The sequence below is a fragment of the Cynara cardunculus genome, assembly GCF_001531365.2.
Source record: "Cynara cardunculus var. scolymus isolate 2C chromosome LG 2, CcrdV1, whole genome shotgun sequence".
Taxonomy (NCBI): Eukaryota; Viridiplantae; Streptophyta; class Magnoliopsida; order Asterales; family Asteraceae; genus Cynara; species Cynara cardunculus.
The window spans coordinates 3,423,564-3,438,984 of NC_037529.1; the positions used below are offsets into that span (position 1 = coordinate 3,423,564).

Genomic DNA, 15,421 nt, shown 5'->3' on the forward strand with positions numbered 1-15,421 from the left:
CAATATAAATAAATAAGAATTAGAACATATTGAAGAAATTAAAGCCTTGAAGCATTCTATAGATTGAAGAGTTTAGGCTATGTTGGTCCAGATAAACATGACAACCTTTTCAAGTAGAGAAAATTGTATGAAAAAATAACGTACTTCAACCTTATTCCTATTTTGGGTAATGTACAACTTCCATTTTGATACATAAGATATAAAACTTTAAACATTTAAGTACCCTGGTAACCAGTTTGATGTGCTATCCAACTTAGTATTATTTGCTGACATGGATATCTTAATATAATCGGTTAATGCTCCAACCAGTTATCCGTGTACTTAAATGTTTAAAGCTTTACATCTTAGATGTCAAAATGAAAGTTTTAAAAGTACATTACCCAAAATAGAAATTAAGTTAAAAATACGTTACTTTTCATGCAATTTACCCTTTCAAGTATTATTTTTGTTTGAAATCAATTATTTTTAATGTTTTAGTTTTTAAGATAAGAAATGAAAATTTTGGATTCACATATTTTTTCTTGATAATTTTTTAGAAAACATGTTCGATTAAAATGTAGTTTACAAGATGACTTCGATTTATCATCCTGATAAAAAGTCGAAATATTTATCGATGGTTGTCTTTTAGCCGAACTCGCTTGTATGCATCTAATATTTTCTTGATCCTCTTTAACGTCACATTTTCCATCTCGATTTTGGTTTGTTTACCAACTTTTTACTACCATTTACCTGAATAAGAGGTCGACGTTTACAATATTCCAGACATCACTTAATATGAAGGGGGTATAATAGTCTTTTTCACTCAGTCAAATCTTAATACAAAGCATTGGATAAACAACTAGAGGTGTGTAGAAAATAATTCGATCCAATTAGAACCGACCAGTAATAATCGGATATCCAAAATTCAACATTCGAATTAGATCGATTAGTTCTTTGATGGCAGATCGTCATCTAATAAATTTGGTAATAGTTCTTGATAATTTATGGGTTCAAAATTGTTGATGAAAACAAGGGCCCAAGTCCAAGGCCCATTATTGGGCCCAAATATTGATAAAACAAATGCGATCGAATAGGCCCAAATGATGTGCCACCCCCCGATTTATATTGTTTGCTCCCAACCCTAACCCTAAAAAGCCGTCTGCATCTCTCGCACTAGATCCGGCCGAAAAGAAGACCATCGACGGCTAAAGAATCCCAAATTCAACATGGGTAAGCTTAACGAGTTACAATTTCTTCTATTAGATTACGGATTTCCTGTAGTTTTGATGCTTAATTGTTTAATCGATCGATTAATTTTGCTATTGACTGGAATCTGTTCGCAGGTAAGGTTCACGGATCGTTGGCTCGTGCCGGTAAAGTGAGAGGCCAAACCCCTAAGGTTGCGAAGCAAGACAAGAAGAAGCAGCCCCGCGGACGTGCTCACAAGCGCATACAATACAACCGCCGCTTCGTCACCGCCGGTAAGTTGCCGCCACTTATTTTCAGTTCATATTTGTCGATAAGTTACCGACTAACAGAATCGCTGAAAAGATACTTGAAATATATTTCGAATGTATACTCTTTGCTGTGGTTTATTTTATGTGTTTGTGGAATTTTATTAGGAATTGAACTTCAAAGTTTCATATATACAGCACCATTTATAGCGTATGATGTAGACATATAGTTACCAAAATTTTAGAATGATATGCAGTGCGGCATGTGCTTTTGTTGATATCTTACAAATGTCTGAACCGATTGGCTGAAATTTTATGAATGTGGTGACTTGATAATCCTTCAAGATTGATAACTAAACTACTGCCGAATTAAAACCCTAAAACCTATCTTCAGTGAGTATCGAAATTCCATCGTCTCTGCGATTAGTATCTTCTCTATAAACGAAAGGGGTAGTCAAATCCGATCAATTTCTGGGATTCCTTCACTCTCCTATCATGACAGTCTGATATGGTGAGCTTAATCGGATCAAGAATTCTTGAACTGCTTTTGCCCAGGCAATAAGAATCAAGTATTGTTACCAAGTTTATGACACTGACTACTAGTAGTAGGTATTTGATGAGAAGTTGTGATGATTTTTATCAATGTTGGTTTCCTTCACACGATTAACACGATCTAAATCCAAAATACTCTTAAAGGCAGTGGATTACACTGCGAGAATCAGGATGACACGATATGCTGCATGTTGAAGTGTGTTACCATATGAACCTCCATTTTTGTTGATTCATGGTCAAATCATGAATTGAAAATTTAAAAGAAGTGTGGATGCTGATGTGTCTCGAGGGTGAAAATGGTTTTATTGAGGAGTTTATTTGGCAATATAAGAGTTCCATTTAGGATAACCCCATGTTAAAAGATGGATTTTTTTTGTATTGGAGTATTCAATTACTACCTTTTCTATGCATGCTTTAGTTTCTATGACTTATTTTGCTAGATTGAGTCATTAGGTCATAATGGTATCCATTTTTATGTGTTACATACCTAGTTTTTGTGTACTTATTTTAGCTAGTTTGAGCTAATCTATTTGTTACTTGCTTTTGTATTTGTTTTTGATTATTTGGCTAATTTGAGCTATTTTTGTGAAAGAATGTGGCAAATTTTTTCTTAATATCTTGATTCTTGATTCTGCAGTTGTTGGGTTTGGAAAGAAGAGGGGGCCAAACTCATCAGAGAAGTAAGGTGCCCAGTTGTTTGGAGGATGTTATTATGTTTGTTTACAAGTCTTGTTTAGGTTTTTGGTTTTTGCAATTTATATGTTCATGAAACCCTATCAAGTATCATCCATAAATTGATGTTGTGGTGATTGTGATATTGAAACTTATGATTATGAATCCATTTTTGTAAGGGAAATTTGAGTGTTTGTTTGGTTTGTGAATTCGAAGGAATTTGATGGGAGTTGGAATGACCAAATTCTTTGATTATTATTGGTTTTTGATTGAATTTATTGGATTCTGTCTGAATTAATGGTTGAAGGATTTGATCATTCGTTGGCATAAGTCAAGGATTTTAATTCCATTTCATGGTAAATTTTTGAGTAAATTACGTTTTTCATTTCTACGGTTTGTAAAAGAATTGTGAATTTTGTTTCTTTGGTTTTGAAATTTTGATTTTCGTCCTTAGTTTGCAATATATTATATTTATATTTGAAACACTAATTAAAATATAAATAAATTTTAAACCATAGAAATTAAAAAAAAACAATAAATTTCAATTCATAGAAATAATAAAAACAATAAATTTTGAATTACAAGGACAAGAAAGGCAACAAAAGTATAAATGGATGAAAATTGTAATTTTAAAATTATAAACACGGAAAATATAACTTTTAACAAACTATAGGGACTAAAAAGGTAATTAATATATCATTCCACGGTCCATATTCCAAATGTTTTGCAACCTTCCGAGTTCCGATTCTCATGGATCAAACACGTTTGTCAAATTCCTGTTTCAGGGTGCGTAAATTGTGGTGTGTTTAGTTTGTAAGATTTGAAATGTAACTGAAATTTATCGTTTTAAGATAATTTATAAAAAAGTTATAAAAATAATTAAATTATCTTTTTATTAATTGATATTTTTTTTAATTAATCTGGATATTTAATCTGCTATGCGAGGTGACTAATCGTAGGACGACCACCCGTTTCACGGATATCCCAGAGTGACCGCATTTGAACTTTCGTGGTCACAAGAAGAATTTTATTCTTTCTTGAATTCGAACCTGGGACCTCCAAACGTTTTTGATCTTTAGAGCTCAAGCTCAAATTTCGGTCACGACCCTTGTGGTTTGAGCATTGCAAAACATATTAAAACAATTTTTTTTATTAACCTGGATATCCAACCCGATATGTGAGCCGACTAAACCCAGGACGACCACATGTTTTGCAGATAGCACGAAGTCACCGCATTTGAACCTCCGTGGCCATAAAAAGATTTTTTATTTCTTCTTGGATTTGAACTTGAGACTTCCTAGTACTTTTGACCTTTGGAGTCAAGCTAAAACCAATCAGGCATCACCGTTGTGGTTCATATTAAAACATTTTTACCTTCAAATCATATCAAATTCTATGAAATACTAACCATCCTTATAGGATTTAAAAATCCTATATTTGTGACCTTTTCATGAAATCCCGAGATTTTAAATCCAAGAAATACTTCAAACTAAACATGAGATTGAAATATAATTCAATTTCAAATCCAATCCAATCCTGTAAACCAAACAAGACCTCAAAGTCAAAAAATTTTTTTGATGGATTCCAATTCCAACAAACTCCACTATGTGATTCCGAGATTAAATTTAAATCTCAACTTATTCAACCATTTAATCCAATTACCAAACATTAGTTGCCCGTGTTTGATGGGTTCAATTTAAATTTAAGAAGTATATGTTGTCTTCGTGTTCTTTAGTTGTTCCATTAACTCTGAATCTCGTTGATAATGGTATGAAGATTCTTTTGTATCTATCTCGACTCGAGGTGTAAATGAGCCGAGTCGAGTAGCAGGTCATTCGAGCTCGGCTCCAAAAGTTAATATCAGGCTCCAAATCGATTAACTTTTACAAAATCCGGCTCGAGCTTGAATACTTTTTAATGTATGAGCTCGAGTTCGATGCTTTTTTATGAGCCTGAACTTGAAATCGATTAACTCGTTTATTTGCTCAAGATCTTTGATTTTTATCTTTTGATTATATAATTTAAAAACGTATAAATATGTTTGGCTCGAAAAATGTATGCACGAATGGCTCGAGTCGACTCGTAAAGCTTAGTCGAGCTTTTGAACCAAGTCGAGTCGAACACTGATGTTATAGAACTCGATTTGTTAAGTTAAACGAGCTTTATTTTGTGTTTCAGATTGACTCAAGCTCGAGAATTATTAATCTCGTGTATCCATGGGTCCACCTGTGTTTTTTTTTCCTCCTTTGAGATCATATGGATGCATTTGTACAAGCTCGATAAGGTCGATAACAATTCATGATGTACACTAAAAATTCAATAACTCACCATGCTCGATAACAACTCGATACTATATTATTGATGAGCTCAAAATTCAATATCTACTGATGAGTTCGATAGCTACTCGATGAACACATGTTTAATTATTGAACGTTTTAAAATACACGTGAAAAATTTCCCATCTTCTGAATCTATAAATACATTAATCGAGAATTGACCGTCTGAACATAAGAACCATCGCAAGTGGCAGTGCCGTTCGGGGGCGCAACCCGACCCTCGGTTTACAGTTATATAAGGTATAAGTATGCTTATAAGAGTGTGCACTCTGTAACCCGAACCCATATTATAGCTGAACTAAAAATCCCATCGATCTCATGTAAATCATAGCTACACTAAAATGACTGCTGACGCTAAAATCAACAACAAAAACCAGCGAAATCTCGGGTTTTTGAAATGAAGATTGTCAAATAATTTACTTGTATTACCATCAAAATTCATCATGGAAACTTGTATCAGTTTCAATTTGATGTTCAAGAAGATACCTGGTAACCAACGCGGCACCATACGGCAAAACCTCTTCATTCACCGTAAAGTAAGGAGAATGGCCCGACACAAGTTTTTCCTGATTCTCGTTCTGCATCCAAACGGAGAAAAAATAGCCAGGAATCGCTTCTGCAAAGAACGAGAAATCTTCCGCACCCATTAATGGTCGAGCCTCAACGATGTTAGTAGCACCCAACATGTCACTAGCAACTCGTTGGAAGTGTTCATGTAGATGCTCATGATTCACCATGGGAGGATACGAAGGTTTTTCACTTTCATTGAAATCGACACTTGCATTGCATCTATGAACGCCCGCCTGTGTCGTGATAACCTGAAAATATTGTCAGAATCAGAAAGCAGGAAGAAGACGCGCAATAAAGTTCGGTTATATTTAGCAAACTAGCTGATACACTAGCTGTTAACTGATAAACTAATCATGTCCGGTAAAAACTCGTTGATAAGCCAGATGACAATTAACATAATTAGGAAAAAAAAAGGGAAAATCTCAAAATTTAAAACGTCACTTGAAGTAGGCTTTCAAAAAGCTAGTTTATGGCTAATCAAAAGGGGATTTTAGCAGCTTAATGAGCTTAACGGGACTTACAAATTATTCGGTGAGCTATACACGACTGTTTGATAGTGGCTTAATGATATAGAAAGTGGCTTATTCAACTTTTAGAGAGAGTTTTATGCAGAAAGTCAATTTTTTTCCCAATCTGTTTGTTACAATAAAAAAACATGCTCCTTCTATCTATGAAAAAACCCTCCCAAACAAAAACCTTTCACAATCTCTACAGACTAATTAATCCACATAAACAACTTTATCCATACAGGACTTGATGGAAAACCAACCAAACAACCCCATTCTTAGCTAAAAAACTAGTCATGTTTGGTAACAAGTTGGCTGATAAGCTAGATGACAATATAATATAACATAAAGCGACACGTTGAAAAACTAATTGGAAAAATAGAAGGGGAATAATTAGAAAAAGTGGGAAAAGACACAAAATTTGAAACGATACTTGAAATAGGTTTTCGAAAAGCTAGTTTATGGCCAACTAAACAGGGCTTTTCTAATAAGCACAAAAAGAAAGCTTGCTTATATGGTTGCCAAACATGGACGTACTGAAATAAAACCATGAATAATGAGAAGTACCTCTCTGATTCGATGTTTAAGTTGGGCAAAACCTTCTTTCGAGAAAGCCCTGAATGTTCCACCAATTGTAACCGAAATGGGGATTATATTGGAGGCGCCACCACCTTCAAATCCCGCAACCGTAACAACCTGTAAACATAACTCTTCCATCAATCTATAAACATAACCAAGGGCAATTCAGTAATATCAAATTTGGTAAGAATACTAAGGTCATGTTTGGCAACCATAAGCCAACTTATTTTTTGAGTTTATTGAAAAAGCTCTGTTTTGTCAAATAGCATTTCAATGAACTCTAGGTTTTTTTTTCTTCCACTTCTTTTCCTTCCAATTATGGCTCTTATTTTGTTCCAGTTAATATTTCAACATGTTGTTTTGGGTGAATTTGTTACACTAGACAAGACAGGACAGAACAGAACAAAATATGGATCGCTATTCCATGTTTGGCATGACTTCTATGTGGAAAAGACATGAACGGAGTAGAATAAAGTGGAACAAACGTGTGCCACCCCACCTTTACCCCATGAAACAAGGTGGAACATACTTATATTTTACCAATATAACCTCAAAATAAAATCTAATTATCTTTTAAAACATCAAATAAGCCTCCCTCTTTACTTTTATTCACTCTTTAAATATTTATTGTAATTTATGCTCTTTTAAACTTCCATTTTAAAGTCCTCAAACTATTTTTTGTACGGTTTCTATATTTTGATTAATTTATATAATTTGTTAAAATATCAACAATAATAAAATAATATAGAAAATGCAAAAAATAAAATTGAAAAACATACATAAACTTTTTATTTTGATGCCATTTTAATCATTTTGACGAAGACTTTCTAATGAAATATTATGTTATAAAAAATATTCATTTTATTATAATTTAATAAATTATACAAATTAATCAAAATATATAAACAACTCATTAGGGGTAAATTGGTCATTTTATCTGTTTTCCCTGTACAGTTCTCGATACCAAACGCACCTTTAAGTCATTTTACATTGTCATCTACCTTATCAGCTAACAACTAGCTTTTCAGCTAGTTCGCTAAAGATGGCTTAAACTAATATAAAAGAGAAGGATTGCTTATTTACCTGTGACTCTAACGGATCAGCTTCTCGAGAAACAAGACTTGGCAAACTGATTATAACGTTAGAAGCTGCTACAACGGGGTCGATTGCATGGTGGGGAGTTGCAGCGTGACCACCCTTTCCACTTATTACAGCCTCAAAGAAACCGCTTGCCGCCAGAAGAGGGCCAGGCCTTGTAGCAACTGTCCCGATTGGAAATCGGACCGATACATGTAGCCCAAAGATGGCATCCACATTCTTGAGTATGCCCTCATCCAACATTTTCTTTGCTCCACCGCCTCCCTCCTCGGCTGGTTGGAAAACCAGAACTATGGTTCCTGTTAAAACCAATAGAAACAGACCATTTAAACGTTAAAATAGAGTCTATGTTGAAAGCTAACCAGATGAGTTCCAAAACAGAGACTTGTGAGACTTTTATACGCACCTAACTGGTCAAGAACGGTCTAGAGGGTTGATTTGAAATGGCATAGTCAAGAACCATGGGTGCATCAATGAGTGAACAACAAACATATTGGTCCCCTTGAGTGGGGAGCTGAGGAATCTTCATTGGAACAGTCTCTCGACCATTTGGGGTTCTAAGTTTTATTTGCCCGTGTCGCATGTCAGACCGTGACATTGCTAAAGAGATTAGGGCTAATCCATAACCTATATATAGGAGGTTTAAAATACAAACTATGTAACTTTTACAAACCAATCTTAGCCGTCCATCTAGCCTAATAAACATCTGATTTCATTTTGTTTCCTAATTTAAAGTCATGATCATAATGAATGAACTTTATCATCTTTCATATATATCTCAATCATAAGTAATGAATCATGATAATTGTTCATAAATATCTCTAATGAACATTGTTAATGGTTTGTACTACGTATACTATATTATAAACCATTTGAGATGAAGTCTTAGAAAACATTTTTTATGCATCAAGTACTGTTTATTTATGCATATTACTTATAATTCAAGATTACAAGTAAATGGTGCATAAGTACCACTTTTTAAAGCTATATGTTTGAATACGTATAACTAATTGACAAACATAAACAAATACAGGATAAACATCTCATTTTATTAATATGAAATCTAAAATATAATTAGGATACATTGAGTTTCTAACATAGTATTTAATTATTATCTTTATAAAAGAACATATTATATATAGAGGGGCTTAATCAAATGAGAACTGACTAGTTTGTGGTAACTGTGAGATCCAATCTCAACCACAAATCAACAGATAAATTAGGAAATTAATAATTATGGTAGTTTGAGTTAAAATTATAATTAAAGGGCATTTTAGGTATTTTTAATAAACTCTTCTCTCCTCTCTCATCTCTCCGACCTCCAATCTCCGGTCTCCGGTGAAAAAAATCCGGCACGTACCAAGTAATTACAAATATACACAATATGATACTCATTGTGATATACACTGGTACCCAAATGGTATCACAGTATATCACAATGGGTATCACATTGTGTATCTTTGTGATTACTTGGTACCTACCGGATTTTTGTTCATCGGAGGCCAGAGATTGGAGGTCGGAGAGATGACAGAGGAGAGAGAAGAGAGGAGGTTTTTTAAAAATACCTAAAATGCCCTCTAATTATAATTTTAACTCAAACTACCATAATTATTAATTTCCTAAATTATCCGTTGATTTGTGATTGAGATTGGATCTCACAGTTACCACAAACTAATCAATTCTCTCTTGAATGAGCCCCTATATATATATATATAATATATATATATATAGGAGGTTTAAAAATTAAAATACAAACCTTGCAATCCTTACAAACCATGGTTATAACTTATATTAGAAAACAATTGAGATAATTATGGAAGATGATAGAGTTCATTTCTCATGATCATTGCATTAGATTAGGAAACAATAGAATATTTACGGAACCAGATATTCAATAGGCTAGATGGACGGTTAAGATTGGTTTGTATTTGAAGCTCCCACTATACATATATATGATACAAGATTTAAGCCTATTCTCTAATCCTACTGAAATTTTCGGCTACCATATAGCAAAGAGAAATTATTCCCTCTATTAAAAATCACACCCCCATACCGGTTTGAAGATCTGGGGGTTTTGGATCTAGCACTACATTGAAGACAACGGTGTTCGTGCGTGGATCATTCTAGAGGAAACCTACTTTGGTTTCTTATGCTAACCGATCTGCTTACAAACCTTGTGATACAATTCCAAACATCCTATGGGTTGTTTGTATTCAGTTTTGTGTCATTGGATCCGACTGTGGGTTTTATATTATGATTTTTTTAAATCAGGTAACCTTTTAGATCAAAATTTTACTTTTTCCGCTGCATTCTAGATCGGGTAACTTTTGAAACCGTATAGGGGTGAAGCACTCAACCTACAATTTGATAATTCTGATAGACATTTCCAAATAAGATATCTTCCAAGAATGGCCAACTAAACCATAAGGGTTGTGGCATAGTGGTTGAGGTCCTGGGGGATGTGGTGGAATATCCTATCTGCCTGGGGTTTGATTCCATGGGTACATAACAATTGTGGCCACTGAGTTTATTAGAGTTGATTTCTTGCTGTCACAATTTGTCGTAATTAGTCCAGGCATAGCTTGGGACACCCTTGCGGAAAAAAATGGCCAACTATCAATGCCAAGTATTTTTAAAGATTCTCATCTGACGATGGTGTCACCAATACAACTCCATTTTTGCACCACAAACTCGAACAAGATAATACAAATAATTAGAAATGAAAGTCTATGAGCATGACCAATCTTACTACGGATCAACCATCATGGCTTGAAGGTTTGTTGATTCTACTTCACATCACACACGTTTTTTATCATATTGACAAAAAAAAAAAGACGGACAATAAACGAACCTGTATCTTGTCACGATGTTGTTGAAGCATCTTTGCAGCACCAAGAAGCATTGAAACATGAGCATCATGTCCACATGCATGCATTTTCCCAGGAACCTTGCTTTTGTGCTCCCACTCCACTCCCTCCTGACCTAATAAAAAACTAAGGGCTTGTTTGTTACCAGCTTAATAAGCTTAATAGGATTCACAGCTTATTCGGTCAGTTATATATGACTGTCCGGTAGTGGCTTAATGATATAGGAATTGGCTTATTCAATAAGCTTCTAGGGGAGCTTTATGCAGAAAGCCAACGTTCCTTCCATTTATGAAAAAACCCTCCCAAACAAAAACCTTCCATACTTATACAGAGAGATTAATCCACACAAAGAGCTTTATCCATACAGTCACTAAGGGCCTGTTTATCAGCAACTTAATGAGCTTAATGAGACTCATATATTCGGCCAGATATACATGAACAATAGTGGCTTAATGATATAGAAAGTGACTTATTCAGTAAGCTTCCAGAGGGAAACTTTATGTAGAAAGCCAAGTTTTTTCAATTTTTTCAAAACTTTCCCCTCCCGGTTTAAAAACACGCCCCTTTCATCTATGGAGAACCCTCCCAAACAAAAAATCTTACCACTCTATACGGTCAGGTTAATCCACATTGACACCTTTATCCACACGAGACTTAATGGAATCCTTCAAATGACACAAAATCCGATATGATTATTTGTACACAACATATATAAATTATCAATTTCAATCACAAGCTTCAACAAACAATAAAATTGCTGGAATGGATTCTTTTGAATACATAATGCAGATTATGATTCAACAATCATTCTTGAGTTACAGTGTGGGGCAAATTGGGGTTTTAATTCTAACCAGAACAATCAGATAAAGCATAAACAGTTAGTAGTATGTATTTAGGGTTTAAGAAACCCTAAGAACAAAATCAAATGTCTAAAACAAAGTCAAACCTGCATAGCTAGAGCATCCATATCTGCTCTGATAGCAACAAATGGAGGTTTTCCGGTACCCATAAACCCCACAACTCCGGTCACAGCAACTGGATATCTATAATCGATCCCTATTTTATCAAGTTCAGTTCTAATAAGCTTACTAGTTTCCAATTCTTCATAACCGAGCTCTGAATTTTGGTGCAAAGTGCGCCTGATATCGACCATATATTCCATAAGTTCCGTCTTGTTGGCCAATTTGAGGAAGCTTGATGGGATTCCGGCCAAATTTTGTTTCGTTATGAAACCATCGGAACATTTGGGGGTTGGTTGAATCGTATAAATGGCGAGCATAAAGAACACCCGTTTGGTTAAACTCTTGGATTTTTTTCAAGAGAAAGGAAGGTGATTAGTATGCCACGCTCTCTACCTTCCTCTTTGTTCTCCAGGTTTCTATTTTGGGCTATTCTGGGACATACTTTTCTACCAAACCCTTTTTCAACGTTACCAGTTAGAATGGTTTAATTTTTTTAAAACTCTTTATTACTTATTTAACATTGACATAAGTTTTTTATGTAAATACTCACAATTGTTTATTATCGGTGTCTTATCAAAATAAGTTAATAAGTTGTTTTTATAAGCAATCTCAAACACCCTGCTTCAAATAACTTTTTTCCAGGTTTTTAGTTCGTAACAGTCTTTTTGTAAGAGAAAATTTATAAAAAATAGTCTAAAAATACATTTTTTATAAAAATAATTAGGGAGTTCCTCCTTTCTCCTCAAAAAAAAATAATAAATGGCCCACTAGATACGCAAAATCCGACTTGAAAAGGTACAAAAGCTTGTTGATTATGTGACTTAGAGTCGGCCGATGCGGTCCTCCCCCCCCCCCCTCCCCCTCCCGCGTAAACGTCTCCGACAGTCACATCATCGACAAGCTTGTCATTCATATCAACTTTTGTGTATGCCGTGGGCCATTTAGCATTTCTTGAGGAGACAGGACCATGATTAATTTTGTAAAGATATACTTTTAGGCTTTTTTTTTATTAAAAAAAAGCCATTTGAGTTAAGAACCATTCTTTCGAAGTTTGTTTTGCAAAATGTCCGATGTAGTGTATTTTGTAAAAGCATCACTAACAATGTAGGTTCTTTTTTGGAAGGGTGTCCCAATTTATGTTCAGACTAATTCTTAATTCTGACTGTAAGATATCAACCTTGATAAATCCAGTGGCCACGATTGTTATGGACGTTTGGAATTGAACCCAGGGCATTTTGAATCCTTATATAAAAATCCGAGCAATATATGTAATTCATTTATATATTCTTCTAGTTATAATATCTTTTTAAAGTCATTATGTCCATCTTAGAAAAGACTTGAGTTTTTTTTAAGTTTATTGATTAAATTGTATTTTATCTTTAGGTAGTGGTTTCTAATCTCATCGTAGTTCATGACATCTTAATCATCAGTTGTATTCGATCTTTTTTTTTTTCATCGTGGTTATTTGAGTTAGATTACACGCACCGACTGATCCTCTGGTTATAATCTTCTCGAAACTCATTCTTCGGCTTTGTTTGTGTCGTTTGCTTTCAATGCATAGGGTTTGCTCCGTTAGGTTGATGTAATGCTAGACAGGGCTCTACGTATTAGCAAAGTGGGCCGATGGGATGAATTGGTTCTTGGGTCTGCCTGTCGAGGTAGGCAGTGCATCATTAGTATTAAGTATTACGCTATCGCACCCCCTATCTCTTAAAGGCGTAAGTGGGAGGCCTTGGTCAGTCGATGGCAATGAGTTGATTTTCCAAGGCAGGGGGATCAAATCTCGGGAACATGGTCTAGTCATAAGGGTAGTATTTTATCATGGTGTCAGATCCTAAGTTTTTATGGATTCCTTCATTCCGGTACATTCTGACAAGCTTAGCACCCATGACATTGTGGAATACTGCCTCTATAGATTTCCCCCAACGCAATCCACCGAAATTTGATTGGATAGCTAGGAACACTAAGGTACACAAAACGATCTGTAACCTACGTAGAAGGACTGAGTGTGTGGGCTACCGCTCAATTGACTCGTCACAGTAGGGGGAAATTAGAGTCTTAAACGTGCACCTGTTTTATTGATGGGTGTTCCTTTGAATTAACAAAAAATGATTGTCGTGTCATTATATGTGGTAAAATAGGTCACAGATTCAAATCTTTTTGCTTTTTTTATATAATTTTGTTAATAGCAACAACATAAAAGAGTAACCACAAGGGTGGTGTCTGATTGTTTTGAATTTGGCTCCAAAGGTCAAAAGTAATTGAATGTCTCAGGTTCAAATCCAAGGAAGAATAAAAATCCCCTTGTTGCCACGGAGGTTCAAATGCGGTGACTCCGAGCTATCTGCAAAGCAAGTGGTCGCCATAGGATTAGTGAGTTCGCATAGCGGGTTAGATATCCAAGTTAATAAAAAAAAACAAAATAAAAGAGTAAAAAAAAACCACTTGAACGTTGCAAGAAAAACCCTGCACGTCATTTGTGATAAAACCGTAGTTTTTACAATTAATATTTATTTCAGTTATATTACGCTAGTTATTTTATTCACCTCGTTTGAAGAAAAAAGAAACCTGGATTTGCTTTTAGTTTTAGACTCAATTATTTACGATGGCAATAGTGAAATGGTTTGGCTTCTTTTGATGGAAACAACAGAACCGAAAGTAATTACCTTTTAAATCAAAATCATAAATACTTTGTCAATTATTAAACACACACATCATCTCCTTGTCGAAATGCCAACCACTACCGACTATAAAAATCCTGATTGGCTAAAAAATTCTATAATGATATCATAATTTCATATATTTATGTTTTATGAAAGAGTCATTGACTGATTAATACTTCATCAGTTCGTTTTCCGTCAACATATCACATCATTTCAAGCCACTAGAAAAAAGTCCAGATACATCAGATGAATGATCTGACGTTTCTTTTCAGTAATAAATTCATTAAAAGTTTTACATGTCAATTTTAATTTCTTGAAATTAAATCAAACCAGCTAAATAATTGAACTGAATTGAGTCATTTTGAGAATTTCTGTAGTCATTATCGATTTCTTTTTTTCTCGACTGTCAAACTCGAACTAAAATAACTGATTCGAAAATCTTTTTTTTTTTTTATTAAAATAACACATTTTATGAATAAAAAATGATCTAAATGTCTTAATCCCACCAAAACCTACAAATTTACCGAAAGTTAAAGTTAAAAAAGAGTGTTTGAATTTTACATCACAACCCTATCTCATCAATTAAAAAATCAACTCATTATTATTGTTATTATTATAATAAACAATTATTATTTACTACCATTTAAAGGTGAATAGATCATTATCAGATAAAAAAATGAGACGAATTTGCTCAAATACAAGACAGATCTCGGGTTCTATCTCGGACCCTTCTGCTAGTCCCAGTAAAGAAAAAGCCCCTTACATTGAAGTCCTTAAAGACAGCTCCATATGGGGCCGGATTATCGGTTAATCAACTTTTTGTTTAAATATTTAAAGAATTAATCTTGTTTTATTTTTCAGTCACCATGAGTCCACGGCGTTGTAAATGCGTTAAAAGTTGTTAAGACAACAAACCAGAGTAGATATCAGTGCTCGGAGTCCAATTCATCCATAGGAAAATGTGGTTCATTCAGGACCATATTTTGTTGACAATGTTGTATTTAATAAGAAAATGGGTCGAAAAGTCGTCTAAAACGTCAAATTCTTATATGCTACTAGACGTTTTTTATAAGAAACATCGTTTTTCTGCTTTTTCGTACCACATAAACGTCAACTCCACAAACTACAAACTTTAATAAAACATGATCAATAGTAGTGTGCCAAATAAAGTTTGTTTCATTGG

General features: G+C 34.3%; 3 protein-coding genes across 3 annotated transcripts; 1 reads left to right on the forward strand and 2 right to left on the reverse strand.

The window, feature by feature from the left end:
- The first annotated feature begins 1,127 nt into the window (after positions 1-1,127).
- Positions 1,128-2,910, forward strand: LOC112507304 (40S ribosomal protein S30). Its single transcript, XM_025111836.1, has 3 exons — positions 1,128-1,209; positions 1,323-1,460; positions 2,623-2,910. Exons 1-3 carry the CDS (start codon positions 1,206-1,208, stop codon positions 2,667-2,669), a joined length of 189 nt encoding a protein of 62 aa, XP_024967604.1. The 5' UTR covers positions 1,128-1,205; the 3' UTR covers positions 2,670-2,910.
- Positions 2,911-5,199: 2,289 nt separating this feature from the next.
- Positions 5,200-11,918, reverse strand: LOC112507416 (IAA-amino acid hydrolase ILR1-like 1). The gene is made up of 5 exons (XM_025111996.1): positions 11,560-11,918; positions 10,598-10,728; positions 7,732-8,045; positions 6,637-6,765; positions 5,200-5,811 (listed from the first exon to the last, which is right to left on the reverse strand). Exons 3-5 carry the CDS (start codon positions 7,987-7,989, stop codon positions 5,425-5,427), a joined length of 774 nt encoding a protein of 257 aa, XP_024967764.1. The 5' UTR covers positions 7,990-8,045; positions 10,598-10,728; positions 11,560-11,918; the 3' UTR covers positions 5,200-5,424.
- Positions 8,037-11,892, reverse strand: LOC112504156 (IAA-amino acid hydrolase ILR1-like 4). Its single transcript, XM_025108108.1, has 3 exons — positions 11,560-11,892; positions 10,598-10,723; positions 8,037-8,045 (listed from the first exon to the last, which is right to left on the reverse strand). Exons 1-3 carry the CDS (start codon positions 11,890-11,892, stop codon positions 8,037-8,039), a joined length of 468 nt encoding a protein of 155 aa, XP_024963876.1.
- Positions 11,919-15,421: the final 3,503 nt, after the last annotated feature.

Coding starts and splice junctions, on each gene's coding strand:
- LOC112507304 (XM_025111836.1), top strand. Junction 1,461..2,622: donor CCGCCGCTTCGTCACCGCCG/GTAAGTTGCCGC, acceptor TTGATTCTGCAG/TTGTTGGGTTTGGAAAGAAG.
- LOC112507416 (XM_025111996.1), bottom strand. CDS start 7,989: ATGTTGGATGAGGGCATACTCAAGAATGTGGATGCCATCTTTGGGCTA. Junction 6,766..7,731: donor CTGATCCGTTAGAGTCACAG/GTAAATAAGCAA, acceptor TTATGTTTACAG/GTTGTTACGGTTGCGGGATT. Junction 5,812..6,636: donor TTAAACATCGAATCAGAGAG/GTACTTCTCATT, acceptor CAATATTTTCAG/GTTATCACGACACAGGCGGG.
- LOC112504156 (XM_025108108.1), bottom strand. CDS start 11,892: ATGCTCGCCATTTATACGATTCAACCAACCCCCAAATGTTCCGATGGT. Junction 10,724..11,559: donor TGGATGCTCTAGCTATGCAG/GTTTGACTTTGT, acceptor TTATTAGGTCAG/GAGGGAGTGGAGTGGGAGCA.